The sequence below is a fragment of the Antechinus flavipes genome, chromosome 2, assembly GCF_016432865.1.
Source record: "Antechinus flavipes isolate AdamAnt ecotype Samford, QLD, Australia chromosome 2, AdamAnt_v2, whole genome shotgun sequence".
Taxonomy (NCBI): Eukaryota; Metazoa; Chordata; class Mammalia; order Dasyuromorphia; family Dasyuridae; genus Antechinus; species Antechinus flavipes.
The window spans coordinates 404,302,420-404,330,316 of NC_067399.1; the positions used below are offsets into that span (position 1 = coordinate 404,302,420).

General features: G+C 35.9%; 1 protein-coding gene across 2 annotated transcripts in view; it reads right to left on the bottom strand.

The window, feature by feature from the left end:
- Position 1: 1 nt before the first annotated feature.
- GEMIN5 (gem nuclear organelle associated protein 5) overlaps positions 2-27,897 on the bottom strand; it is a 43,781-nt gene continuing 15,885 nt past the window's right edge. Inside the window, exons 12-28 of one of the 2 annotated variants that reach the window (XM_051978774.1) lie at positions 24,903-24,976; positions 23,759-23,940; positions 21,589-21,728; positions 20,632-20,803; positions 19,528-19,758; positions 15,843-15,956; positions 15,493-15,612; positions 11,997-12,092; positions 11,721-11,858; positions 10,696-10,843; positions 6,023-6,142; positions 5,350-5,560; positions 4,343-4,600; positions 3,454-3,616; positions 2,353-2,878; positions 1,316-1,412; positions 2-582 (exon numbers count right to left, since the gene is read on the bottom strand). In XM_051978774.1, the coding sequence (XP_051834734.1) occupies positions 418-582; positions 1,316-1,412; positions 2,353-2,878; positions 3,454-3,616; positions 4,343-4,600; positions 5,350-5,560; positions 6,023-6,142; positions 10,696-10,843; positions 11,721-11,858; positions 11,997-12,092; positions 15,493-15,612; positions 15,843-15,956; positions 19,528-19,758; positions 20,632-20,803; positions 21,589-21,728; positions 23,759-23,940; positions 24,903-24,976 (2,955 nt within the window). In that variant the 3' untranslated portion in view covers positions 2-417. Of the gene's footprint in view, positions 583-1,315; positions 1,413-2,352; positions 2,879-3,453; positions 3,617-4,342; positions 4,601-5,349; positions 5,561-6,022; positions 6,143-10,695; positions 10,844-11,720; positions 11,859-11,996; positions 12,093-15,492; positions 15,616-15,842; positions 15,957-19,527; positions 19,759-20,631; positions 20,804-21,588; positions 21,729-23,758; positions 23,941-24,902; positions 24,977-27,897 lie in introns of both variants that reach the window. The other variant, XM_051978773.1, reaches the window with a different exon arrangement.

Sequence of the window (27,897 nt, forward strand, 5' to 3'; positions counted from 1 at the left end):
ATATGGTTTAAAATTTTACTTAAAGGTAGCCTGTGTATTTAAGAATATAACACATTTATCACAATAGAAAAAAACACAAGTTTTTCCTATTTGGGTAAAACCTACAGGTTTCAAAGGTCACTGAGATTGCTAAGGCTGGGTGATTTCTGAGCAACAACTGTTGACCTGCCATTATTCTTCCCTCAACAGAAAATGATAGTTGAGGTGAAAGTCCTTTTTAATTTCACAAGCAGAGTTGGGGGTCCATTATGGACCAGTTTAGTGTGAGCGCATCTGGCCCCTTGTTTTATGGACTGTCTTTCAGAAGTGTCCACAGCTCAGGGATAAAGGCCAGGGAAGAGCAAACTGCAGACGTGAAAAGATGTCCTATGTTTCAGTCTAGGTGTGATAACAGTCGTCAGTTGAAGGACTTCAAATTCACGTGCAGAAAATCTGATAACTTTTGTAAACTTTGCTTTTGCCGTATTTTTGAAGGAGTTCTAAGGCTTGTTGCTGCATCTCCAGACTCAAACATCCAGAACATTGGGATCCAATATGAAGCATGACAAGACAACATTCTAACACATCTGGAAAGGGAAAGATCTGAAAGGCAAGATAAATCAAGATGGCCACTGGATATATAATACTTATCAGAGGATTAAACTCAAGACATAGATTTAAAAAACTATTAGTAGTTAACCCTATTATTCTTAAAAAGGGAATTTACAATTTGAAGTACTGTTTAGATGAAGTTTTATTCTTTACATGAACAACAATTGAGCTTTACATGGTAATTTACAGTTGCAAAGTGCTTAAAGATTCTTATTTGATATTTGCAATTACTTTGTGAGTCTGGTAATGTTAGAGCTTTGTCAGTTTAGAGTTGGGGAAATAAAGTTTGAGAGAGAATGATTTGTTCAAGGTCTAATGCAAGACTTTTGATTCCAAGTCTAAGGTGCTTCCCTAAATCTTACCTATATCTGGCTTTTTCTCATCTTGCTTTGCAACCATTACATGTAATACAAAATTGCCATTCACCAGTATGTAAGCTCATGTATTTAATCTGTTCATAGAGCAAAATAATGGCATTTGAGGGTAAAGGAAATGAATACTATATATATGACTTTTAATATTAATTAATAAACTGAAAAGATGTAGCTTTTATTTATTTTTGAGGCCAGTGGGGTTAAGTGACTTGCCCAGAGTCACAGTTGAGTGTCTTAGGTTGGCTTTGAACTCAAGTCCTCTAAATTCAGGGGCAGTGCTCTTATCTACTGAGCCATCTAGCTGCTCCAAGATACAGCTTTTTAGCAAAGAATATGATTATAGCTCTTACCTTAATGCTCTCAGGAAATCCAGCCAACCTCTTATTTGCTTCTGAAAGTCGTTTTGTTAATTCAGCCAAAGAAAGTGGTTCGTTTACTTGTTCTTTACTGTTAATAGAATACAGAATCACTCATGATTTGCTCAAGTAAGTAACTGCATCCTTTTTCCATTTATCTTAAAACTTTTAGATTTCTTTGAGACCAATAGTTTTAACATTTTGAGCATTTAACTATGATTTCAAGCTCCCTGCTCCATTTTTAATATCTATTTTTAAAATGCGAATTTACCCCTTCTGGACAAATTCTAATTCCCTCCTCCATTCTCCCTAACCTTAAAAGTAATAATGTAAATTAAAAAGTAATAATGATCCCTTTTAGAATAATGAAACTATCATCAGTTTTCAGAGATTCCTTATTTGAGACTGCTTGCTTCTTTATGACAATGAGGGAGTTTACATTTTTTAAAAATAAAGAACATAGTAGGTGTTAAAGAAAATGATATTTTGTTAAAATTTTTGAACTTTAATAAATTGAACATTTGATTTTGATTTTATTCAAAAAAAATTGAACATTAATAAATCAAACATACTTTGTCATAGTCTCTGCAAACTTCATTTTTTTGTTGTTCTGTTTTCTCTTATCACTTAAGCTGAACAGCTTGGTGTATATAATATATACATCAGCCTAAAACTTATTCTTCTGTTGCAAAGTTCTTGAGGTTGGTTCTCTATATAAAAATATGCAATTGCATAACAGTTTTGTGTGTGTGTGTGTAAGAGTGAGAGAGAATGTTTCTGACTTTATGGTGGCAATCCCCCTTTTCCTATATAAAGGAACTCACTGGCTTTAGGGAGGAGTTGGCAGTTAGCAGGATGAATTAAGTTGTAAATGGCTTCCTGTAGGAATTCTAAACTTTAAAATTTTTAAATGTCAGTATGTAAGCATTTAAAATTTTTTGTTCTAATTCAAAAACTTAACAATTTTAAATTAATAGAAAACCCTTGGCCTTTATCTAGCTTTTCTACTTTGTTTTAGATTATTTTCATACCTTTGGCTATCAGCATTTTTGGAACACAACTGAGGCTTCATGGAAGGATCTCCTTCTTCAGTACTGTTCACTGTAGCTTTACAGAGCTGATTTCTTTGATGCTGGCGGATCATTTCTGCTAATGTTTCTTGGACCTCTGTGATAGCTTTTTGGGTGCTTTGGAGATCTGCATGCATTTGAGAAATGAGAACCTCACATGCACTCAGTGCAAGCTGTTTTTTCTCTGTGTTGCTTTGGTCTTGTTCTAAAGCTTTACTTGGTATGGCTACTTGAGGAAGAACATTATTCAGCTGAGTAAGGGCTTCAGGGTCAGGTATTTCTGGACTGGAGTTATCAGACAGACCATTTTGCTCATCATCAGAAGCAGTGCCAATAATGGGCACTGGATCTGCCACATGTTGTATTTGAATGAGAGGAGTCCTGGGCAGGTTCCACCAGAGGTCATAGAGTTGTCCATATGAAAAAAAGGCCTCTAAACTTTTAAATGATGGCTCTTCTCCCAGTTTTTCTCTTAAATGATCACAGCCTAAGGGAAAAGAAGTAAGATGTGACTTTCCCAGTTGCTTATTTGTCTGACGTGTCCGATAGCCCTAGAGGGCTTGTTTCTCTTATATAATTTTTATCATCTTGATCTCATTTTGATTCTTACAACCATGGAACCTTAAAGATCTTCCAAGGAAAGATTGCAGTAATTCTGAAGGCTTAAGATTAAGCCTCAAGGAAAAAAGGATGACAGGACATTATCTACTAAACTTCACATTAAAAGCCAAGTCCTAGAAAGGAACTGGTCTTTTAATATTGGGGGCATGCATATTAAAAGCAGGAGAAAAGAAGCATTTTTACAAGGCTCTAGGGATTTCTATCTTTTCTCTGAAGTGATGGCACTAAGCCACACTCAAGTTAGTAGTTTTTGATATTTTCCAACTCTGGTGAAGAACCTGAAATCATTGATAAAAATGAAATATTTGTATTATTTATGGCTTTAAATGATCTTTGCCCTTCCCTGTCTCCCATCATCAGCTATAACTATTAAGAATGCAATCAGAAGGTTCTTTCTGTGTTGTGAAGAAATTTGACCCTTTAGATAGGAAAGCCACTTGCCTTCAGGAAGAAAGAGAGTACAGATTTCTTGCATGAGAGTGAAATTCCCCGAGTCATAGCTCCGTGTTACAGCTGCAAGAAGAGCTCTGACAGCTTCATGCCAGGAAGCGGTCTGCTGGCTCAGCACTGCTAAGGTCAGATCATGGGAAATGTGGAACAGGAGCTAGAACAAGAAACCAAAGTCTCAGTTAATTATCTTTCCATTTCAGTGACAATGCTATCAATATTTAACTGGAATATCCTACCAACAGGGCTCTGTGGACAGTTTGGGACTATAAATTTCCTAAAACATAATGTTTATTAACAAGGACACAACTTTGTTTCAAGAGAAACTTTCATTGTTGTATGGCAATTCACATGTACAGTGATTGGAAGCAAAGGGGTCATTTTAATTAATGATCTAAGTCTTGTTCAACCTACTTAGATCATTTATGATCCCCCAAAATTTATTATCTCTTTATAATTGAATGGGAACACAAACTGATCTGAAAGTGACCTGGCTTTAATGATATTGAAGAAGATACCTTTGGTACTGGCTGGTCTGTTTGTTTTAAATTCCACTCTGAAAATTCCAAATGAACTACTAATTCTTTGGTAAGAACTGCAAAACATTAGCAGTCCCTTCCATTAGAATTAGAAGGGACAACTGAAATCATTTAATTTAACCAACTCATTTTATACATGAGGCAACTCGAACTCAGAGAACACAGTGGCAAAATCAGGTCTTCTGACTCCAACTTCAGAGTTATTTAAAAGAAAATGATTCTACTTAGAGAAATGAATTGTGGAACTCAGAAGTAAATAAAGTGCTTTTCTACTAGTTTGCAGGCAGAATAGAGAAATGATTATTCCTGAGTGAAAATAGTAGCTATGAATGACATATCTGTACCTGTTTGGAAAGGGTATGACCGGTGGCAGGTGGGTACTCGATACCATGTAGTTGTTGAAATGCTGTCTGGCACTGTTCAGTGGTCTCTAAGCCAAATGTGCTCTTCCATACTGTGGTCACCTTTTCCATGAAGGAACTCTCAGTTCTGATGGCCCAGCTGTGGTAGGAAGGGAAGGAGGAACTTTTCCATTCTGGTGGCTGTCTTTCCTCTAAATGCTTGGATAGCAATTCATGAAGGCAAAACACTAAACGCTGACCCTAGAACACAACCAACCAGAAAGGAATTTTTGTTTAAGAGCAAGGGGAAAAGAAATCAAGAAACTTTCAGTTGTTGGAGATCATCCCTTAGGAACTGTATTCACATGTTTCTAGAGATCTGTGATGAAGGAGAGAAGACAACAATGATTACAGCCTAAAAGTGATGCTGTTGGCGGGGGGTGGGGAGGTGGTGGTGGTGTTCTTGCTCTTTGTGACTAGTGGCTGTAAAAATGAATAAACTGCTAATACATATTTCAAAATGATGAACCTAGCTGTTACCCTCTTTCCAAAAAGAGGCAGACAGGAACAGATAAACTTCCAGTTAAAATATAGTTATGGTCAGAGTTATGACTATAGTAAAAAATCAACTTATCAGTGGCAAAAATGAACCAGAGATGATAATTATAAAACTTTTACCATAGATATCTTTTTGGCCACAAAAGATATGGCTTGGAGGGATGGGTCCTAGACTCTAAGCTATGGACAAACTGCAAGCACTTTAAAAAATTTAAAACTTTAGTTACAAGAATTCATAAAGCAGCTCATTCTATTTCATAACTTGCCCACAGTGTGGAATAGTGGCCAAGAACATGGTATAATTCATCAAAAACTTAATGAAATGGGCATAGGCACCTTATTTTTTATTTCAATGAAGTTTCACTAGGAAATTCAGATTTACAGATTACAGAAATTATAGATTTAGGGTTTGGCCTTCTCAATCCTCTGCCAAAAGTGAAATATAGACTCACCAGCAGGCATTCTTGTTGCTGGAGGACTTCCTGAGCTCCCACCCAGTTCCTGACTGATAGCAGCTCTTGGGCACATCTGAAAGAAAACGATGAAGACAGCTCCTTTTCTTCGGCGATAAGGGCCAACTCTGCAGCTGTTCTAAGGGAAGCCACATCCCCCTTTTTGGCGAGCACTTTAGCTGCATCATAGGCAGAGGTAGCCCCTAAGTAGCTATAACGTGAATAAAAAGAGTATTTATTGATATGGAAATAGTAAAAACAGTGAATTCTTGGGTTAGATATATTTTGGAATATAATCCCAACTCTGCCCCCCTAATAAACATATTTTTCCTTCATTGTATTCTCAAGTACACTGATTTTTCTTGGACTGTTTCCTTCATAGCTGATTCAATGTAGCTTAGTAAATTGAAAATGAGAGGAAAACCTCAATAAATACCATCAATACAGACTTATATCCAACACAGACATATTCCTTTCCTCCAAAATCTATGTTACATAAAATCTTAATACCAGAATAGGTGTTTTTCCCCTACTCATCAAACCTGACCGGACAATTCTAGAAAGATACATTTCCCTATGGCTGCTGATCTTGCCCTTATATATATACTCCTCTTTGTTGGTGCTTATAAAAAACTTTGGACTCTGAATTCTTTCTAGTGTCCTTGGTGCTTACCATTTGGCTGCCATGGCATAATGGCCATCTCTTTCTAAGATTGCTCCCCAACTGCTGTACAGATCTTTCAGTATTGGGTCCTCTGGTCGTAGCCGGGCCTTGGCAATTGCAATGGCTTCCCTAGGATAGGAAGAAAGAAACAAAACTAAGTATGTTTAAGAGTGCAAGGAGAAAAAAAACAGTACCCTCATATTAAATCTAGCTAAAGATGATGCATATACATATAATGGAATATCCCACACTGTCTTGTACTTATGAACACAAGGCAATATGGCTTATTCTTTTAAATGATGTTCATTCATGGCATTGATGAAAAGCAAAAAGACCTCTGGATATGGTATCAAAAAACCTAGATGTTGAGTGTCTTACTCTGTTACTTAGGAGTCATCTTGGTAGTTCCTTTTTCTACCTTTTCAGCTGAGAACCATGCCTTATAATATTGAAAAAACTGAGGCTATGTGCCCATCTCACTCAAAGCTTCTGGCATTATGTCCTCCTTTATCCTTAACTTAAACGAAATGGTGGCCTTTATTAAGGCAAATCCCTTTACCAGCACAAATGATCCTATGCCATCCCTTCTCCAGCTGAATGCCTCCTCCATGATTCCTACCCTTTTACTTAACTTCATTTTTATTTACTGGCTACGTTCCTACTACCTATAATCATCCATGTCTCCTTATCCTCAAAAAACCTCAATGAATCCAGCTATCCTTGCTAATTATGGACCCCTATCACTCTTCCCTTCTGTAGTTGAACTTAAGAAGGCCTCTATAATTGATGCACTTTTATTCTGTGCACTTCTGAAGGGAATGTTTGGGCTAATCCTGTTGCTCTTTTCCTGAGATATTAAAAGTTGTGTTATTCCAGGATCTCGGGGACATCTCAGGATAGGGACTATAAGTTTTCATCGATCCCAAAGTGTTCCTATCCATGGCAAGATCTAATTGCCTTGACTGGAGCTTTGGTTGGGTCTGAGCAATTGCTCAAGGTTTTCAATCAACTGCTGCTGGTCTCAGCTTCTGACAGTCAGCTGGAAGGCTCTCCTGATTCAGAGCAATACACTGCAAGTTTCTCTTTGGCTTAGTTAACTTCCTGTACCTGTTTGTAAGTGTTAGGAATAAAGGACAGAGAGCTTAGCTATATTTTACTCCACCACTGTGGTCCCAGGTCTCTATAAATTTTCTCTGAACTGCCAAATTGAATGGCTTTTTTTCAATCTTCGTTCCTCTTGACCTCTTAACCCTTGACGTTTTTGATTACCTTCTTGAAATTTTCTTTCTGGGTTTCACATAACACTACTTTCTCCCACTACTATCCTACTATTTCTTCTCAGTTTCCTTTGCTGAATCCTTATCCAGGTTGCTCTATTAAGTTTGGTCTTCCCCAAGACCCTGTCCTGAGCTGCCTTCTCCTTTGGTAATCTCACCAGCTCCATTTATCCAGTACTAACAACTTTCATTTCAAATGCATTTCAAGTATTTCATAAGGGCAAGTCGAACAGACATAAGGAAATGTCTACCTAGAATTGTCCAGTAAGGCTTGATGAATAGGGGGAAAAACACCTATTCTGGTATTAAGGTTTTATAAAAAGTAGATTCTAGAGGAAAGGGAATATGTTTGTATTGGGTGCAAGTTTATATTGATATTTATTGAGCTTTAGACATCTGAAACTGGATGTATTGTAGATACCTTAAGCTCAACATGTCCCAAACTGAAGCCACTATTTCCACTTTTTTCAACCCTTTCCTTTTTCCTGTCTTTCCTAGCACTACCATTCTCTGGTGATCTAGGGGTCATGTTTCCTTTCTTTATCCTTCATATCCAATCTGTCACCAAGCCCTGCCAATTTTACCTTTACATTACTTCTTACACCACTTTCTTCTCTTCTCTGATACTCCCACCACCGTAGTGCTGGCCCTCATAACCTCACAACCTGGACACCTCTCATAGTCTACTGGTTGGTCTCTACCTCAAGTCTCTTCCTATTCCAGTCTACCACCAGTCAGTTGTCACGTTTATCTTCCCAAAGCACATGTCTGACCATATCATTCTCTTATTTAATGTTGTTTAATTGCTCTCTCGCATTTTCAGGATCAAATATAAAAAATTTGCATTCAAAGTTCTTTATAATTTGAATTCCTCTGCCTTACTCCCCCAACTTATTTTAAGTAATACTATCTGATTGTTTCTCACACAATATAGTTGATCTCCCAACTCTTGAGCATTTTACTGGCAATATCTACTTCATCTCCACCTCCTGTCTTCTTTAAGCCCCAGCTATAATCTCACCTTCTTGAGAAGCCTTTCTCAATCTCCCTTATTCAAGCGACTTTCCTTGGTTTATTACACATACACGTGTGTGTATAAAAAAAAAAAAATCTCATTTGTACACAATTGTTTTTATGTGTCCTCATTATTGTGAACTCTTTGAGAGCAGAATGTCTTTTTTTCCCCACTGAGGCAATTGAGATTAAGTGACTTGCCCAGGGTCACACAACCAGGAAGTGTTAAATGAGACCAGTTTTGAACTCAGATCCTCCTGACTTCAGGGCTGGTGCCCTATCCACTGTGCCACCTAGCTGCCCTTGAGAGCAGACTGTCTTGCCTTTCTTTGTAGTCCTAGAGCTTAGTTAACATAGTGCTCAGCACATAGACTATTTGCAGACTTGACTACTTATTTATTGCTATCACTTTTCAATTCACTCATCTATAAAATGCAGATGTCAAAGCTATGACTACTTTAGGGAATGCTGTTAGGAAAATGCTTTATAATGACTATACAGTGCTTACAGAATTGTGTGTCTCTAATACCATTGCTGTTTCATTCAACAAACAAAAAAAGTTCCTGGAGTATGCATTCTTAAATATCAAAGGATTAGTCAATGATTATTTAACAAATCTGATGGCCTTTTCCTCAAGTTTTAGCTTCCCAGACTTCTCTATAGCATGTGACACAAGCAATCACTCTTTGAGTACTACTTCATCTCTGAGTTTTTATGACAGTGCTCTCTCTAGGTTCTGCCTGACTCTTCTTAGCCTCTTTTGCTGGACCACCATCCATATTCCCTTCTCACTATATCCCCCCAAGAGGAAACGTCTCTTTTCTCAGTAATTGCATCAATTTTCATAGATTCAATTAGGAGCTCTATGGGATGATTCCCCGAGCTATACAACTAGTCTCACTCTCTCTCCTGAGCTCTAGTTCTTCATTCACAAATGCCCATTAGACATTTGTAAATGGATGACAAATGCAGTAAGTTCAAAACAGAACTCATTACATTTCCTCCCATACCAAAGCTTCTTCCTAATTTTCTTCAACTTAGCTGAGAGCACCATCATTTTTCCAGTCAAGGAGATTTGCAAATTGGGAATCAGAGTTAGGTTCTCATTCTTCCTCCCTCCACATCCAACCAGGTGACAAGTTTTTTTGATTTTATCTCTTCCTTCCATGCACTTCGTTCCATTCACTTCACAATCACTCTAGTCCAGGCTTCCTTGACTGAACAACTGTTAAAGAGATTTATAATTTGTTTTCCAGCCTCAAGCCTCTCTTCTCTCCAAAACATTTTGCAATCCTTCAGCCAGTGAGATTCCTAAAGCACAGATCTGCCCATATCTCTGACCTCCTCAAAAGAAATCCAATGCCTCCCCTACTACTTCTAGAATTACAGACATAGTAGTAGAAGTTATTCTTGACTCTTCATACTTATCTCTCCTTGTTCTCCTTACTCTTATATCAACTCAACTAATACTTGCTTTTATCTCCAAAACATCTCTTCTGATTATCTTCTCTCTACCCAAGTGGATAGTATCTAATCACTTCATGCGTTGTCTATTGCCATAAATTCCCCAATGCTTCAAGTCTTTTTCTTTTTCTATCTATCCTGCACAAACATGCCAAAGCAAACTTCCTAAAACATAGAACTGACATGTCACTCCCTTACAAATCTTTTTGTGATTCCTTTTACTCAGCCTGTCATCTTAGCATTTAGAACTCTTAAGTTTGATTCTTACCTACTTATGGCACATTACTATGTCCCTTCACAAATTCTAAACTGTAATCAAACTGGCGTACCTGCTCTCCCTAGATCTTGGCATTTTATATCTACCTTCATACAAGTTGTCTTGTTGCCTGGAATGAGTTCCCTCCTCATCCCTGCCTCTTAGAATTCTAAGTTTCCTTTGAAACTCAATTCTGGTACCAATTTCTATGTGTATCCCTCACCTTTTCCTGATCCACCTGGTTGTTATGTTTCTTCTCCTTACCCTCAAATTATCTTATGTTTACTTATCTGTGTAAATGCTTCCCATCTCATGACTCTTCTGGCAGAATATGAACTCACTGAGGGTAGAAGCTCTTATTTTGCCTTTGTGGGCTTCCTGACAAGCACAGCTGAAATCAGAGAAATAATAAACACTTATGCTGACTTGATTTGGATGTGAATGGATGTGGGCTCTGGATCACTGGAATTATGCCATCAGACAGACTTCAAATCCCAGTGCTGTCATTTATTAGGTGTTTGATCTCAGGTGAGGGATTTGCTTCACTTTCTTCATCCACATCATAAAAATGCTGGAACAGGAGCCCTATAAGGTCCCTTTCCAGCTCTAAATCTATGTATCTATGGCAAGGAGCTCATCACCAAAAGGTTAACAAAAGTCTCTGTGCTGACCTATAGAAGTGGTTTGACTTGAGCAGTTCCACAGCTTCATACACCTTGTGGATAGAAAGGAGGTGCGAGGCAGCCTTGACATACTGGTCTTGGAAACACAGCTGTTTAGCAAAGGCTTCCACTGTCCACAGCCACATCTGGTAGCCCGCTAGAAAGCAAAAGATGGAATGGTTAGCAAGCATGCCAGTACACGTTTAGGAAATGGTTCAGAGATTGTTCTTTTTACTGTACTGTTCTGAAAATCTAACATATCATTAACCTAAAGACTCTGAAAAGAAAAACAGCATAATAAGACTTTCAGAGATGCTTTTTGACTCCCTTATCTGTCACATCCACTTGATTTAAATCAGATCTGTTGCTTCTAATTCTGTAACATCTCTTCTATATAGCTCCTTTCCACCCATACTAAAATTCAATTCAATAAAGATTAATTGACTTAAGTGCAATGTATTATGTTTAACTGGCAATATAAAGATAGATGTGACACCATTCCCTGCTCTCAAGGAACTTATCAAGTAAGGGAGAAAATAATAAGCATGAAGCATCAAGGCAAAATGCTATGAGAAATCTGAAGAGGTAAAGACATAAATGCCCTTAATTTTCAGAAAAGAAAGTAAGATATAGAGGACAAATAATTTCCCCAAGTCATACGGCAACAGCCAAGCTGGTAATTAAAACCAGATCTTCCGTTTATAAATTCACAGCTTCTAATATATTATGTTGATGTTTCAGCAAAGGAAGGAAGGAAGGACTCGAGGAAGGCTTTTAAGAAGACTAAGATTGTATTCAGTCTTTTTACAAACCCATTTGGGGGAAGGTCTAGATTGGAAACAGTAAGTTAAATATGGGCCTTTGATGCTTCCTTTTCAGCTGTTCCATTTCTTTTATGTTCTTTCTATGAGAAAGCCTAATATTAAAGGATGATATTAAATTGTGATTTTTCAGCTGATTGAGATCAGCTGGTACTACAAATATATGATATTCAGGGATGGTATCCCAAACTGGACAGTCATTAATGTACACACCTACTGGTGCCATAGCTACCAGCTGATCAGTCAATTCCCCTCTTTCTGCAGCAGCTTGGAGAACTCCTTTTAGATCTCCTTTCCAGAGCATCAACTGGTGAAATAAATCAGGGTGTCCATTCTCCAAATGACTTTTTCCTATTTGAAACAGTATAAAACAGTGAGAAACTGAATATTATTAAAGGAAATTGAAAAGAACCACCCCTCAAATATACTTAGCTCTGTCTACTAGAACAATCACAATGGAGACTAAAATCAAGGCTTGTGAAATCTTACCTTCTACCTCAATCATCCTGTATAGGGCTGTCCTATCTGTGAAGAGTCCCAAGTGAATGCGCTCATTTAGATTAACAGCCAAATCCTCATTTAACTCTGAGTAGGAATAAAAAAAAAATATCATAATGATTTGCTATATAGGTCATGCAATTTATATACTTGGTAGTGAACTAATAATACCAGGACAAGCTACTATCAACTTCTCATTTTAATGTCAGAATTGCTTCAAGCAGTCATTCTCTAGTCCTGCTTCAAAATTCTCAGAAAAGAGACTACTCTGTATTATACTGTCAGTATTCTGATTGAAACAGAAATTACTGGCTTTTGTGTTAATGGAGGTGAGATTTGAAAATCTAGTATTAGAGTGGGGCAATCTTACTTCTTCCATAAATTTGTTCCTCATCTCACTCCACCCCTGACCAGTTTTGGTTTTGGCAACACAGTAATTATAGTGGATACGTGTTCAAAAGATTGAACTGGAAAGAATGAAATTGATCCTGCGTATAAGGACTCAAAAAAGGTTTGCCAAGTTGAAAATTAAAATTTTTGAAGATCAATATGCAATTAATAATGAGATCTAAAATTTAATTGTCATCTAACCCGTGCCATATAATAATTTGAATGTAGGTTGTACTTCCCCTTAAATTAAGAGTTATAAAAACTGAAAATGGCTTGTAACTTATTGAGGACCATGCTTAAGTGTGGGAACCCAGAAAGCCTGTAAAAAGGTTAAAGGGGACCGCACCATTCAGGGTAGAACTGGAACTTGAACTGCTAGGGTTTTCCAAAGCTCCCACAGTTGTGAATCCCAGGCCCCATGGTTGTGAATCACAGCACACTTGAGAGACTAAAGTAATGTTTTGTTATTACAATCTTTATCTTATTCTTTGAGTAGAGCTGACAGGCTCAAGGCTCATAACCCAGAGTCAGAGATATCTGTCTGGAGGTCATAAAACAAATTTACTGAAGTAGATGTTGCTTGTGAAAGAATGTATGCTTTTTTTTTTTTTTAAACAATAATAACCTTGATGTGCTTAGAAAATATATATTCTGTATAATTCAGAGGGTAAGAGATTTTTCACTGCAATTGCTTCTCAGTCTCTTTGTATCATTATCATGTGCCTTTCACATGGCACAATCTATTCTATTGGTCAGAATTAGATCCCCAGTAGTCACTAGCAGGTGCCTCCATAACAGTAATGTGTTAAGTTTTCTAAGTATGTATGAGCACAGAGCACTTCTGTCAAAGACATCGCACCTTAAGGGAATGTCATATATTTAGGGATCAATTATTTATTAAAGTCATGAATTTAATATTAATCCAAACCCATTCATCCTGACTCACTTAAAAGGGCTCAGTATGCTCATCTCAAAGGAAAGAAAAAGCAATTATGTTCTACAGTTCCTCCCCCATCAACAAATACATCTGACTGAAAACCAAGGGAGCCAGCTGCTCAGATACAAACTGAGTTTCCACTTCTGTCATGTTTGGTAGTTTCTTGGCATACATCAAAAAAGTAGCATGAGCCAAAAGGGACAAAAGTAATTTTGATACATATATCATATATGCATATAGTGTCTGATTTAAAAGTGTTACAGAGAGTACTTCTTGAAGAGAAACTTGTAAACAGAAAACCAAAACAGGTTATTTAAGCCAATTCCACTTAATAAGTTTTGGGTCAATATATCAACAGAAAAAACAACAACAACAACAAAAAAACAAAAGACCCAGCAGTAGTTACAGAATCAAAAGAATTGAGTCTGAACTATACCTGCTACTATTACACATATAATCTGGGGCAGCTAGATGCCAGGTCTGGATTTAAGAAAAGTTGCATTTAAATCCAGTCTTAGGTATTTACTAGCTGTGTGATATTAGGCAAGTCGATCAACCTTATTCATCACAACTCAGTTTCCTCAATTGTTAACTAGGGATAATAACAGCATCTACCTCCCAGAGTTGCTGTGAGGAATGAAATGATAACTATAAAGCACTTAGCACAATGACTGGTACATAATTAATATGACAAACGTTAGTTATTTCAGTTTGTCTCTCTAAACCTCAGATTCCTCATGAATAAAATCAGAGCATTGGAAGGATGACCTCCAAGATTTCTTTCATGTCTATGTTTATAAGAACTCAGACAGGCAATTCCATCCTTCTAATCCCTCAGGCTTGAAAACTGAGTCATCCTTGATTTCTCTGTATCTTGACCCCTTATCTATGCTGTTGCCAAGGGCCATTAATTTCATCTTTGTCATATCTCTCAAATATGCACCCTTCTCTTCCCTGACACTACCACCAATCTGCTGCTGCAGGCCTTCATCACCTCACACCTAGACTACTGTAATAACTTGCTGGTGTATTTGCCTGTGTCAAGTCTCTCTCCAGTCCCAATCCATCCTCCATTCAGCCAATAAAATGACTTTCCTAAAGTGCAAGTCTGACTATGTCACCTTTCTACTCCAGGGATTTCCTTTGACCTCCAGAATAGAATATAAAATCTTGTGTCCTTCTAACTTTCAAATCTTTTTATACTTTATCCTCTGATTGTACTCTTTGATTCATAGATACTAGCCTCCTAGCTGTTCCAAAAACAAGATTATTTCATCTTTCAGAGCATTTTCATTTTGCAGAGCACCCATGCCTGGAATGCTCTTCCTGTTCTGCTCAGACTATTGATTTCCCTGGCTTCCTTTATATCCTAACTAAAATCCCATCTTTTATTAAAAGCCTTTCCCAATTCCTCTTAATTCTAGTGCCTTCTCTCTGTTAACTATTTCCTTTTTATCCTACATATAGCTTACTTTGTATATATTTGTTTGCATGTTGTCTCCCCTATCAGAGTGGGGGGCAAGGACTGTCTTTAACCTTTTGTATCCCCAATGCTTGGCACAGTGCTTAGCACGTAGTAGGAGTTTAATAAATATTCCCTGACTGACTAAACCACAGATAGTATTAACTGGTTATCTCTAATTATAGTTTTATTTGTCCTATTGCAAGATTGATGAAGCTCAGCACTTTTCACCATGGATTTCTTGCTCAAAAAAATTTCAAAAATGTCCATAGTCTAGAGTCCAAAACCCAGTGTGGTACTGAAAACCTTCTATGCCACCCACTATTTTTTCTAGCTGGAATACCTTCCTATTCCTCTCTGTCCACTTAATTCCTATCTATCTCTCAGGACCTCAGATGAGTTCCATTTTTTTTTTTTTTGACTTTCCAGGACAGAAGTGGGAACTTAAACCGACAGGTATGTTCTAGATGAGAGTAAACAGTTCCTTGAGATTTGTGAGTTGAATAGATTTAGGTGGTTAAGATGACTGGGTACAATCACTGGGTTTAATTGGCTTTTCAAATCCTGAGGAATGGATGAGTATGAAGATAGCTTTTTGGAAACTACATGAAAAGAGAAACTCACAATAATAGACCAATTTGGGATGGAAAAAAATGTCAGTGTTTTGCAGTCAATGACCAAATCATGAGTAGTTGTACCTTTGGAATGTTTCACAGTTGCTAGCACCAAACAGTCCTGATGGAGCTCCTCTTTGGACCTGTGGTCCAAGGCTGTGCTGACAGGTAGAATAGAACGTGCCTTTTTCTTCTTTGCAAGTGCTTCTGAAATAGAATGAAAATAGTTTTGCCTTGGCAGTGCTGCTGAGTTATTTAGCAAGTAGTTAATATGTGCCTTTTGTACTACTCCTTGATCATATATATCCTCATAAAGACTGGAATGCTACCAGATTTTTTTTTTTTTTAAAGTATAGCCACTCTACCCTATTTTGCAAGAAAATATATATATTTAGTTCTTTTAGAAACAAAATACATTTTACTTTGACACAAACCTGGCTTTTCTTTAGGTAGTTCCTTTTTTGGCACAATCACTTTGGGATTAATTGACATTTTTGGCTTTTCAAATCCTGAGGAAATGGATGAGTATGAAGGTAGCTCTTTGGAAACTGCAACATGAAAAGAGACCACACAGTAATGGACCAATCTGGGATGGAAAAAAATGCCAATGTTTTGAAGTCAATGACCAGATCATGAGAAATGAGAACTGGCCCACAAATCAAACAAACATTATATGATTAAAAGCCCTTTAGAAAAACAAAAAACAAGTAAAATAGGCAGTCAATATGTGCTAATATTTAGTTGTTCAAAATGCAGAATGCATTTTCCCATATGAACAGCATTATAAAAGGTAGTTAGGGTCCCAGCTAATTTAAAACAGCTATAACAATTCACATTTATGCATCCTTTTAAAGTTATAAAAGCCTTTTCTTTAAAATAACACTGTGAGAATAAATGTATATGAGTGAACTTGTACATACACATATACAAAAACACATGTTAAATATAAAAATGATACTGAACCCACATACCCCCCATTTAATGTTTTTTCCTAAGAAAGATGAAATGCTAAGAATACTTTATCCTTTTCACATTCCTGGTCATGGGACTTTCTCTGGTTTTCACAATAGTAGTTCTAGTGGCAGAGGAAAGGCCTGAGTTCTGGGGGCTCTGACAAATTAGGCAGTGGAGTCTGTTATACTGATGTGGAAGAATCAGATCAATCAGTAAGTAAAGTTGTAATAAAATTTTCCTTCAATTTTCCAATGCCCATCCCCATTGCTTGGGGTACTTAACCATTTACTTTACTGAGAAAAATGAAAGGCATTAGCCTGAAATTCTTTAATCTTTCCTATTCCACACTTCAAAACCATTCTACAATTTTATGTTTTCTCTCTTCTTTTATTTTGGTTTCTGAGGAAGTGAGCCTTTTTCATGCTTAATCAATTTCTCTTCCTATGTCCTTGATTCCTGATCCTTCAATCTTCTCAAAGAGCTTTAGTTTCATTGATCCTTCTCTCCCTTACTTTCCAATTTCTTCCCACTGGTTCTCCCTCTATTGCTTATAAATGTCAATTCCTATACTTTAAATTTCTTTTCTTGACCCTGCCACCCTCCTTTCAAGTTATCATTTTGTATTTTTTTTTTTTTTTTTACTAATTCCTTGGAAAGATCCTTGGAACGATCTTTATAATCGTTGCTTCTATTACTTTACCATTCATTCATTTCCTAAATCCTTTTAAGCTTGCTTCTCACTCTATTGAAGCATGTGATCCTTTTGAGTAGTTTCTCATCCTGGATGTATTTTTCTTCCATAGCTTCAGTGACATGGCTCTCCTACTTCTCCTTTTATATAACACCTAGAATTTGTGCCTTCTTATGTTCTCCTTTTATATAACATCTGGAATTTGTGCCTTCTTATGTTTTCCCTAATGTCTCTCCTAGTGATTTTTTTCTGAGTCCTATTTTCTTCTTACTTTTTCTTTTTTGGATACCAAGCCTATATACTTGACAACTTAACAACTACTGCCTAGCTATATCTCACATATGCCCTTAGATATCTCAACTATTCCTAACTAAGCAAAGCATTCTCTCAACTACTGGATGCTGCTTTCCTCCATGAAGCTGTCAAAATAATCTGAGACATAGGTTTGGCTCCCCAATGTCTATAGGATAAAAATGTCTCAGTTTGATACCTGAGGCCCTTTCTAATCATATTTGTCTTTCCACCCTTATTTCAGACTACTTTCCCCTTCATGAATTCTATACTCTAGAAATGAATACTCGATTAACTAACTATTTGTATGCATACATGTCAACTTAACTCCCCCATTTCCCAAAAGACATTCCTTCTTATTCTACTGTCAGCACTTAGTTCAGGCTGCATCACTTCCATGATGCCTTCATCTCCTTCAATTATTAGTGATCTTCCATAATTTTTTTCACACTATATTTGTGTGCACATAGATCCCTTTGTCACATATACAAGTGTAAGGTCTCTGAAGACAAGCATTGTTTCTTTATATCCCTAGTGTCTTGAATACAGTAAATATTTAACATGTTTACTGAACTGAATTTATGTGGACTGGTTATAAATAAATCCAAGTGCTTTACAAAGGCATATACATTAAAATAAAATCAACATGCATGGATGATAAAACATGAAAGATCATACCATCAACAAATAAGAGAATGCTATGAGGTATGCTAGGCTGAAATGTTGGGTGGAATGTGGGGTGTTCAGGGATTTCTTAACCAAACAAGGGATTAGAGGCAATTCACAAAAGATAAAACTGAAAAGCTTTTGTGAGAACAAAATTATGGCAAGTATGCTAAGAAGTGAAGCATTTTACTGGGGGGAAAAAACTTTTTTGCATATCCCTTATAACGTTTTATATTAGTTAATGAATAGATATTTATTAAATGCCTTCTACATGTCTGGCATTGTGCTAAGTGTTGGGGATACAAGTACAAAGAATAAAATCCTCTATTTCCAAAGAGCTTATTGTGCAGAGTTAGCACAAAGATTCAATAAAAGCCACTTTTCAAAGGAAAAGTTTCATTCTCCAAGAACCACATATAAAGAGTAACTGTATGAAAGACTAGTTCAAATTATTAATAAAAGAAATATAGCAAAGACTAGTAACAGCAAAGAACTGAAAACAAAGTAGATGTCCACTAAATTAGGAAGCAGTTAAGTAAATTGTGGCAGATGAAAGTTATAGAATGTTACTATGCTCTCTAAGAAACAATGCATATGAAGAATCCAAAGACTGAATATATCGATATGGGAGTCATCTAAGTAGAGATGATAAGTAAAATTAAAAATTAGTAATTTTTTTTTTACTAATTTATTTTAATAAATTATTTTAAGGTCCAGAAAAATGTACCAGGACCTTTGTCTTCTTGGCTCTGGAATAAAGGGGAGAACAAGAAAGCTGGATCAGGGAAGAAGCACTTGTATTAATAACTACTCTATTTATGTATTAAGAGATAAAACTTGAATACTACTGTCTTCTTAAGAAACTCTACCAAAAGGCTAGGAATTTTTGTTCCCAGTGCTATTCAATCCTCCAATTTGTTAGTCTATACCCCGCTAAACATCTTCACTAGTAAAGTATCATGTTTTAATAGATACTCCTCAAATCAAAGTATCACTTAATGATGATCAGAATTATTGCATTAGAGGAGTAAATGGTTCCCTGAAACAAATAGTGTATTTTCCAAAAGTACCTGTAGAGTTAAGACTGAGCCAAAATCAGGGTCATATTGTAGGAGACAGAACCATTTTTAGAACAAGGGTATTTCATTTTTTTTTTTGTATCATGATCTTTCTTCTGACAGTCTGGTCAAGTCTATGGACATTTTTTCAGAACAATGTTTTTAAATGCATAAAATAAAACATGTAGGATCACAAAGAAAAACAATTATATTGAAATATAGTTACCAAAGAATTGAACAAACATATGAACTCTTTTAAATCCAGATTCAAACCTCAAGTGAACTCTTATTCAAGAACGTGCATGGAAAACTAAGTCTCTTGTACATTAATTTCTATGATTTTGCTGTTTTGAGAGGTATGAAAAAATTTTTTTTATTATATTCTGTATTTATGTTCCCTTTCATCTGTTTGTCAAGGAATCACAGAAAATCCCTGAGTCACAGTTGACTACTGCTTACCATTCGAAGACATGCCATTGGAAATCTCTGGCTCTTGTACTTCTTCTTCACCTTCCTGGTCTGACACTCCATTTTCAATGGGTAGAGAATTGTCTTTGGGGCAGTCCTCTCCATTGACCAATTCAATTACTTCTTGCTTTGTTGCTAATTTCCCTGTCAGTTTTTTCTTCTTCTTGATCTTGGGTTTAGGCTGAGAGAGCCTTTTTTTTTCTAATTCAATACTTTTTTTGCCTGAAAGAATCAAAAATCAGAAAAAAAATGAACTAAAAAGTTGTTAGCACAATAGACTGAGGTGAGCAGTCTCTCAACATAGGGCACTGATTTTGCAGACATAAGAGGTGTTTCTCTCCAATGTAGCTAACATTATAATAGCTGCCTTATAAACTAAATTAAGATGCTTATATGAGAGGACTAAAGGGAAGGAACCAAGATCTCACACATTCCACAGAAAACAAAAATCTAAAGAGAAAAAAAAATTAAATACATGAACACAAAAGAAAAAAAAGGCACAATTAAAAACCCAGCAGAACTGAAGAAACTGAAAACCTGAAAACACTAGCAAAAAAAAAAAAACCCTACAAAAAATAGACTACAATCCTTATGTAGAAGAATAAGAGTTAAATACATTAAACAAAAATTGGCAAAGCTAAGAAAATCACAGACCAAATAAAAGTGTAGAAGGAAAGTACAAAATCAATTAAAAGAATGAAAAGAAAATAAATGTGAAAAGAAAATGAGAGGAATTAAGGAATTAAATAACTAATATAGAAAGTACAATCAAAATTAATTCTTAGACTCAATAAAAGCAACAAACAGCAAATTTAGTACAGTTCAAAGTAGAATGGTATCTAGGATAGATCAACTAGAAATATACATTTAATAAAAACTCACTGAATTATCTTGATAATAGGAAAAACAGTGATAACTTTGTTTACTAGTAAGCATACTAGGCTTCTTATATATATTATTGGAGGGAAAGACTAAAGGAATATTTAGTATGTGCATGCACGCACATGCACACACACGTGCGCATACATGCACACAATTTTCTAACATATTTGCTTTGCACTATCCACATCCTTCCAAAGTTTTTTTATTACTGACCTTGAGGGGGCCGGGTGTGATCCTGCATTGAAATCAGCCATTTGTGCACACAGAAATCATCTGCCCCTGAAAAGATTGAATCTGGATCCAGTGGAGACCACTGAACACAAAGTAATCTTCCTCGATGTCCTCGGTAATTACAGAGAGGTTCTTCCCTGAGAACATCCCATACCTGAATGAAACAGATAATAACCCATGAACAAAATCTTAGATCAGAAAATTTTTTTCACTTGCTTCATTATATTAATTATTCCTTCAATATATTCTTTCACTTACTTGAAAGGTGAGCCAGGGAAGACAAATTGAAGTGTTACTAAGACTCTGACAATCCACGCAACTGATATTCCGAAGAGTATTTTCTCATAATAACTATTGACATTTATACAGTGCTTTGTTATTGTTTCAGTCACATCTAACTCTTTGTGACTCCATTTACAGTTTTCTTAGTAGAGACACTGAAGGGGTTTGCCATTCCTTCTTCAGCTCAATTTACAGATGAGGAAACAGGCATATAGTTAACTGATTTACCTAGATTCACGCACCTAGTAAGTGCTTGAAATTAAGGTATTCTTAACTCCAGGACCAGTGCTCTATTCATTGTATCACCCAGCCACTCCCATGTATTACTTTAGGATTCACTAAACTCTTCTACATTACCTAAAATTTGATAAACAACTGTGTAAAGTAGGTATCAGAAATATTATCACCTCCATTTTCCAGATAAGTAAACTGAGACACAACATAATTAAGTAACTTATCTACATACACACACACACACACATACACACAGCTAATAAATTTCTAAGAAATCATTTCTAGGTCTTATGTGACTCCAAACTCAGGGCTTTGTTTTAAACCAAACTGCTCAAAGGCAACATTGTGAAGAACAGGACAAGCCAAGGGACTATTATCATACTACTTCATTAAGCAGACATAGAAACAAGGCATTTCAAGTACCTGGACTGTGCCATCATAGCAAGCAGATACCAATCTACCATCATGATGAGGGCTCCAAGCCAGACTAGTGATTTTGGCTGTGTGACCAGAGAGGGTTCGAAAAGGTTCAGTAATTGTCACTGGTGATTCTGGAGTGCTCTCTATAAGACAAACCATAGATGTCACCATTATTATAAAAAGTAACTCAATGTAGAGAGGAAGGAGTATGCCACAGGACAATCAAAATGCATATTACAAAAGCTACTTACTAAAAACCTTTAATAAAACTTTTGGAATGCTTAAAATAATATATAATAAATGTTATGACAGATGTGATCTCAGTTGACTTTGCTCACAAGCTAGGGTAAGAAATGGAAAATTGCAGTGGTTTAGATGTTTACCCAAAGTCATAAAGTTAGTAAATTGGCAGACATGAATTCAAACTTAGATTATTTGACTACAAATCAAGTTCTAGTTCTAGTCAATTTTGCACAAACCAATCTAATACAGATAAAATTATAAAGGAAACACCAGGGGGAAAATATCTTTGCATCAAGTTGCTTTGATAAATAAATGATTCAAATTCATAATAAGAGCAATTCCCCAACTGATAAAGGGTCTAAGGGTTATCAATATATGAAAAAAATGATCACTAATAATCATAGAAATGCAAATTAAAGCTATCCTGAGATTCCACTTCATAGCCATTAGATTAGCACAAGATAAAAAGAAAATGATAAATGTTGGAAGAATTGTGAGAAAACAGGCACATTGGTGTAAATGAATCCAACTATTCCAAAAAACAATTTGAAATTATGCACAGTTACTAAATATGAATGTCTTTTGACTAAAATATACTCCTGCAGAAATTGAGGAAAAAGGAAATGGTGTTTTCCATAAAAAAATAATTATGTCACCTCTTTGTGTGGTGGCAAAAACTTAGAAACTAAGGAGATATGCTCAAATTGGAAAATAGCTGAACAAATTGTGGTAAGGAATGGAATATTATCATGCTGTAAGAAATGTGTTAAAAGATGGTTTCAAAGATATAGGAAGTCTTGTATGAATTGAAGAGTGAAATGAATAGAACCATTTGGGCAATTACCCTCATCATTATAAAAACAAACAATTTTTAAAGACTTAAGAACTCTACCAAAGCATCAATAAAGCAGCATATTTTCCACCTCGTAATAGAATCAATGGACCAATATGAAGAATAAGAAATTCATTTTTGGATGTGATCAATATGGAAATGTTTTGCTGGGTCGTGTTTTTGTAATATAGAGGTCCTGTTATTTCTCTGTGTCTTCCTTCAATGAGTAGAAGATGGGAGGAAAAAAATGCTTCATAATTGAAAATAAAAAATTCTAGTTCTACCCACTTCTTAAGTGATATAGTGGGAGAGCACTGTATTAAACACAAAGATATAATCAGTAACCAAAATAAATTTACTTCATTTACCAATTTATTCATGCATCAATTTAAATGCTTAAAAAAATTAGCAACCACACCTAAGATCAGAAATTAGAATTACTGGAACAGATATAACCTTTCAAAATATTGTTTTTCCAACATAGCTATGGACAAAGCAAATCAGTCAGGTATTTATTGCATACACAATTAAGGTATGCTTAACACTATCATCTGGAGAGTGGAATACAAATATTAGAAACACAATTTCATTGGGAATATATTTAATAATATCAGACAGTAAATAGGTGACAAACAAGTAGTATGGAGGCTACACACTACAGGAATTAAGAGGAAGAAAGGATTATTTCTTGTAGGAGTGATAAAGAGACTTTAAAAGAGGAACATGAGTTTGAAAGTAGGCAGTGAAAATAAAGATGGCGTGTTTAGGGAACAGTAAATAGAATAGTTTAATTGTAGTCAAATGTTTTATGTAGGTGAGAAATGGAAATTGAAGCTAGACAAGTAGAGTGTCTTTGATGCTACAATATAATTGGGAGGCATGAAAAGTTTTTGAGCAGAGGAGAGATCATCACACCAATGCGATGTTTTAGAAAAATGAATCTGGTATCTGATTTACCTCTAAAGAGGTAGTAAACTGATGCAGTTTGCTTTATAAAACCAAAAAGAAGTTAAAATGGCATAAAATATGGGTGGAAAATTACTTAACTATCAATGGCTCATTCCTATCAAGTTGGCAACAAAAGATGAAATCCATTACCTATCACACTCTTCAAGTTATGCACATAAATGACAGCATTGTTGGATCCAGAGGCTATTAGATAGCTTAATTCTGGGTTAGTCCCATGTTCGTGGTGCCATCGAATGGCATTCACTAGCTTGTGGTGCTGCTGAATAGTGCAGATCAATTTTAAGTTAGGAGCCTGAAATACTTCTATGGATCTGAAATGAGAAACATATTAAGAACAGAAAAATGAGCCACAGTAAAATCTCACTTAAACAATACCTCTTCTGTTCTACCAAACTGAGAAAAAAGGAAATAAGTAGTCTCATGACTAATTCTGCAGATTACTTACTGTACTTTAATTTAAAAAAAGTTGACTAACAACTAGGTTTCTCAAACAAGTAATGACAGTTTTCTTATACCTTAAATGACAGCTAACATTTAGAGAATTTTAGGGTTTACAAAGAATTTTATATATATTACCTTAGAATTTTTTTTGTTTAAACCACAAAACTGGAAAGTTTTATTAACTGTCATTAAAAAAAGGAAGGCCAATGACTTATGTATATTATATTCTTACTAATGTATCAAGTGTTTTATAGCTATAAGGACTTGCCTACAAATCTCAGGTAATCCTCAAAACAGTTGTGGGGTAGGTCATCCAAAGAGAGCTTCATGTTAACAGTAGAGTGCTTAAGTTGGCTCCCTGCAACCATACATTGTAACTATGGACAGACCCTCTACCTATCATACCATTCTGCTTCTGTTGCGTTTAGGCTAAAATTAATCTTAAAAAAATAGACATCAAATACTATTTTCCTGAAAGATAACATAGAAAGCTTAATGAAGTCTATAGAATAATTCTGCTTAGCTTCTTTCTTTAAAAATATAGATGGATCTGCTTTCAACATCAGATTCAATGCAGAAACATAATTACTATAGTTGCACACTCTGTCATGCTATGGAAGGGTAGGCAATACAGCAACCACACTCTTTCTTTATTATCATGGAAGATGCCCAAATTTGTGGTTTCCCCCACATTATATGCCTTTTGTAGCAACAGTAGATCCAAAGTAACACTGTGTTTCCCCAAACAACATTACAGATGGCATTCTCCAACTAGTAATAAAATATATATGAAATGACAATAATAATTAAAAAAAACCCAAAACCCACATACCCATCTTCATTGCCAAGAGCCATGATTTTGCCATCTGCTTTCCAGCTGATTTCTGTATGTGCTGGCAGTTTGTACTAGAAAACAAAACAGAACCATCTTTACTCTAGCTAGTCTACACCTCAAATTCTGCAAACTTGTGGTGAAGAAAGTATGAGGGGAAAACAACTGAATTTGTGATGATTATGTTTGTAATTAAATCACTGTGAAAAGTTAAATGAATAACACCAAGTTTTCTGGGATATTTTTCTGGGGATGTTTTCTCCCAGGATACAGATAAACAAGGAGAATGTTATTTGGTAACATAATTTTATGAGAAAATGATGAGATTCCAGACGTTCTGTTCTATAAAATCTTATGTAAGACAAAGATCCCTGACACAATAAACTAAAAGGCATGTCATCATTGCATATTTTCTAAGCACTTAACTGTATATGCAATACAAATATATTAGATATTGTGGGAGTATACAAAGACATATTGCTTTCAAGGAGTTCACAACTTAGAAATGTGATTTAACAAAAGCTGAAGATATCAGAGACTAAGTGCCTGTTGATTGGTATAAGTAATAAGAAGGAAGAAAGGCTTCAAGAAATTATGGAAAGCTTCTTAGAGGAATTAGAACCTGAACTTAGCTTCAAAGGGGTACTTTTCCTCTTCAGATCAATAATAAGCCATTTCAGCTTGAATCCTGGGCCCTTTTGTCTGAATATGATGTTTCTTACAAAATCTCACCCCCAGATTACTACCTCTATCCACTGACTCTACATATGATCTGTAAAAAAACGAATGGATGAAATCTCATCACTGTGCAGTCTGGGTATAGTACAGATTAATGTTACTAGACTTCAAGTAGGCCCTTATGAGAAGCAAGAAAGTCCTTTTATTCTTCTACTAATTTCTTAGTTCATCCCGAGAAATCATTTTAAAACTTCTATTTTGTCCTTAAAGCTCTCCCATTTCCCTCCTCTCCCCAATTTCTCGTCTCTTATTTTACTGAGAAATAAGGCAACTTCTTGTCCTTTTTTTCAAAACCTACTGATATCACTCTGCACTCATTCTCCCCCTGCTCTATTTTCTGACAAAGAAATGGTCTCTCTTTTTGCCAAGACTAACTCCTTCCTGTATCCTTACTCCCACCCTCTTCCATTTTCTCCAGTGACACCAAGCCAACCACCCCTCATCTTCAAACACTTCCTAGTTATAAGTTTTGTTGCTGTTGTCTAAAAATCTTTACTAGAACCATTCCATCTGTTTAAGCTTAATCCTATATTTATCCTCTATCTCTTATTCAAATTTCTTGAAAAATATTTCTTTAACTTGCAATCTCTACTTTGTCTCCTCTTGCTCGTCAATCTTTTGCAATTTGTTTCTGGACTTATCACTGGAATGAAACTGTTTTTTGCCAATGATCTCTGAAGTGCCAAATCAGTATTTTCTCAGACTTCATTTTTCTTGACCTTTAGATTACATCTGACAGTAGTGACCATACCTCCCAGATAACTCTTCTTGCTGGTCTTTTATAACACTACTTACTAGTTTCCTTCAACTGCTCTGAAGCCTCTCCAGTCTCCTTTGCTGGGTAATCATTCATATGATGCCTCCAACTTAAGATATTCCCTTAGGTTTTATCCCAGTTCCTCTTCTTTTTTCCTTCACATTTTTTCATGGGTTTAATGATCATCTCTCCAAAGATATCTATATTGCTGGCCCCAAAATAGCTACCTGTAGAGATCAGTCACCCTCCTGTCAAAGGCTCTTTCTTTTAGCTTCAACTGCTTCTTAACTACTAAGTTCTTATTTTATACCCAGTTCCATCTCATCATTAAAAAATACAGCCCCTGCCCTTTTTGTAGTGATTAGAAACTGGAAATTGAATGGATGCCCATCAATTGGAGAATGGTTGGGTAAATTGTGGTATATGAATGTTATGGAATATTATTGTTCTGTAAGAAATGACCAGCAGGATGAATACAGAGAGTCTTGGAGAGACTTACATGAACTGATGCTAAGTGAAGTGAGCAGAACCAGGAGATCATTAAACACTTCAACAACGATACTGTATGAGGATGTATTCTGATGGAAGTGGCTATTTTCGATAAAGAGAAGATCCAATTTAATTCCAATTGATCGATGATGGACAGAATAAGCTACACCCAGAGAAGGAACACTGGGTTTTTGTTTTTCTTTCCAAGTTATTTTTACCTTCTGAATCAAATTTTTCTTGTGCAACAAGAGAACTGTTCAATTCTGCACACATATATTGTATCCAAGATAGACTTTAATATGCTTAACATGTATGAGATTGCCTGCCATCTAGGGGAGAGGGTGGAGGGAGGGAAGGGGAAAGTTGGAACAGAAGTGAGTGCAAGGGACAATGTTGTAAAAATTACCCATGCATATGTTCTGTCAATAAAAAGCTATTAAAAAAATAAAAAAATAAGAAATACAGCCCCTCCAACCAAAAGACCACAACTTTCCCTTTATTTTACTCTGCCATGCCCTGAAGCTATCACTTTTCTCTCTTTTATACCTAAATCTGTAGAAAAAAACTATTTATCCTTATCTTCATTTTCTTACCTCTTACTCATTTCTCAAAACCTAGCAATCTGGTTTCTTAAATTGTTCTTTCAAGGTTACCAACTAGACTATTAAATGTGGCCACCTTTTCTCAGTTCTCATCCTCCCTTGGAGGCTGTCATACACTGATTTTTCTCCTACTTCTGGACATTCCTTTTCAGCTTCCTTTGATCCCAAGTTTATGATCAAGAAGTTATTTTTCACTCTAGCTCCTCTAGAAGTCTCATATATTCTACTTTCACTGCACTCAATAGTCCTACCACCCTCCATAAAGGCCTTCTTTACCTCTTACCCAGATTATTGCAGTAGCCTCTTTTTTTTTCCTGAGGCAATTGGGGTTATTTGACTTTACCAGGGTCTTACAACTATTAAATGTTAAGTATCTGAGGCTGGATTTGAGCCTGGGTCCTCTTAACTC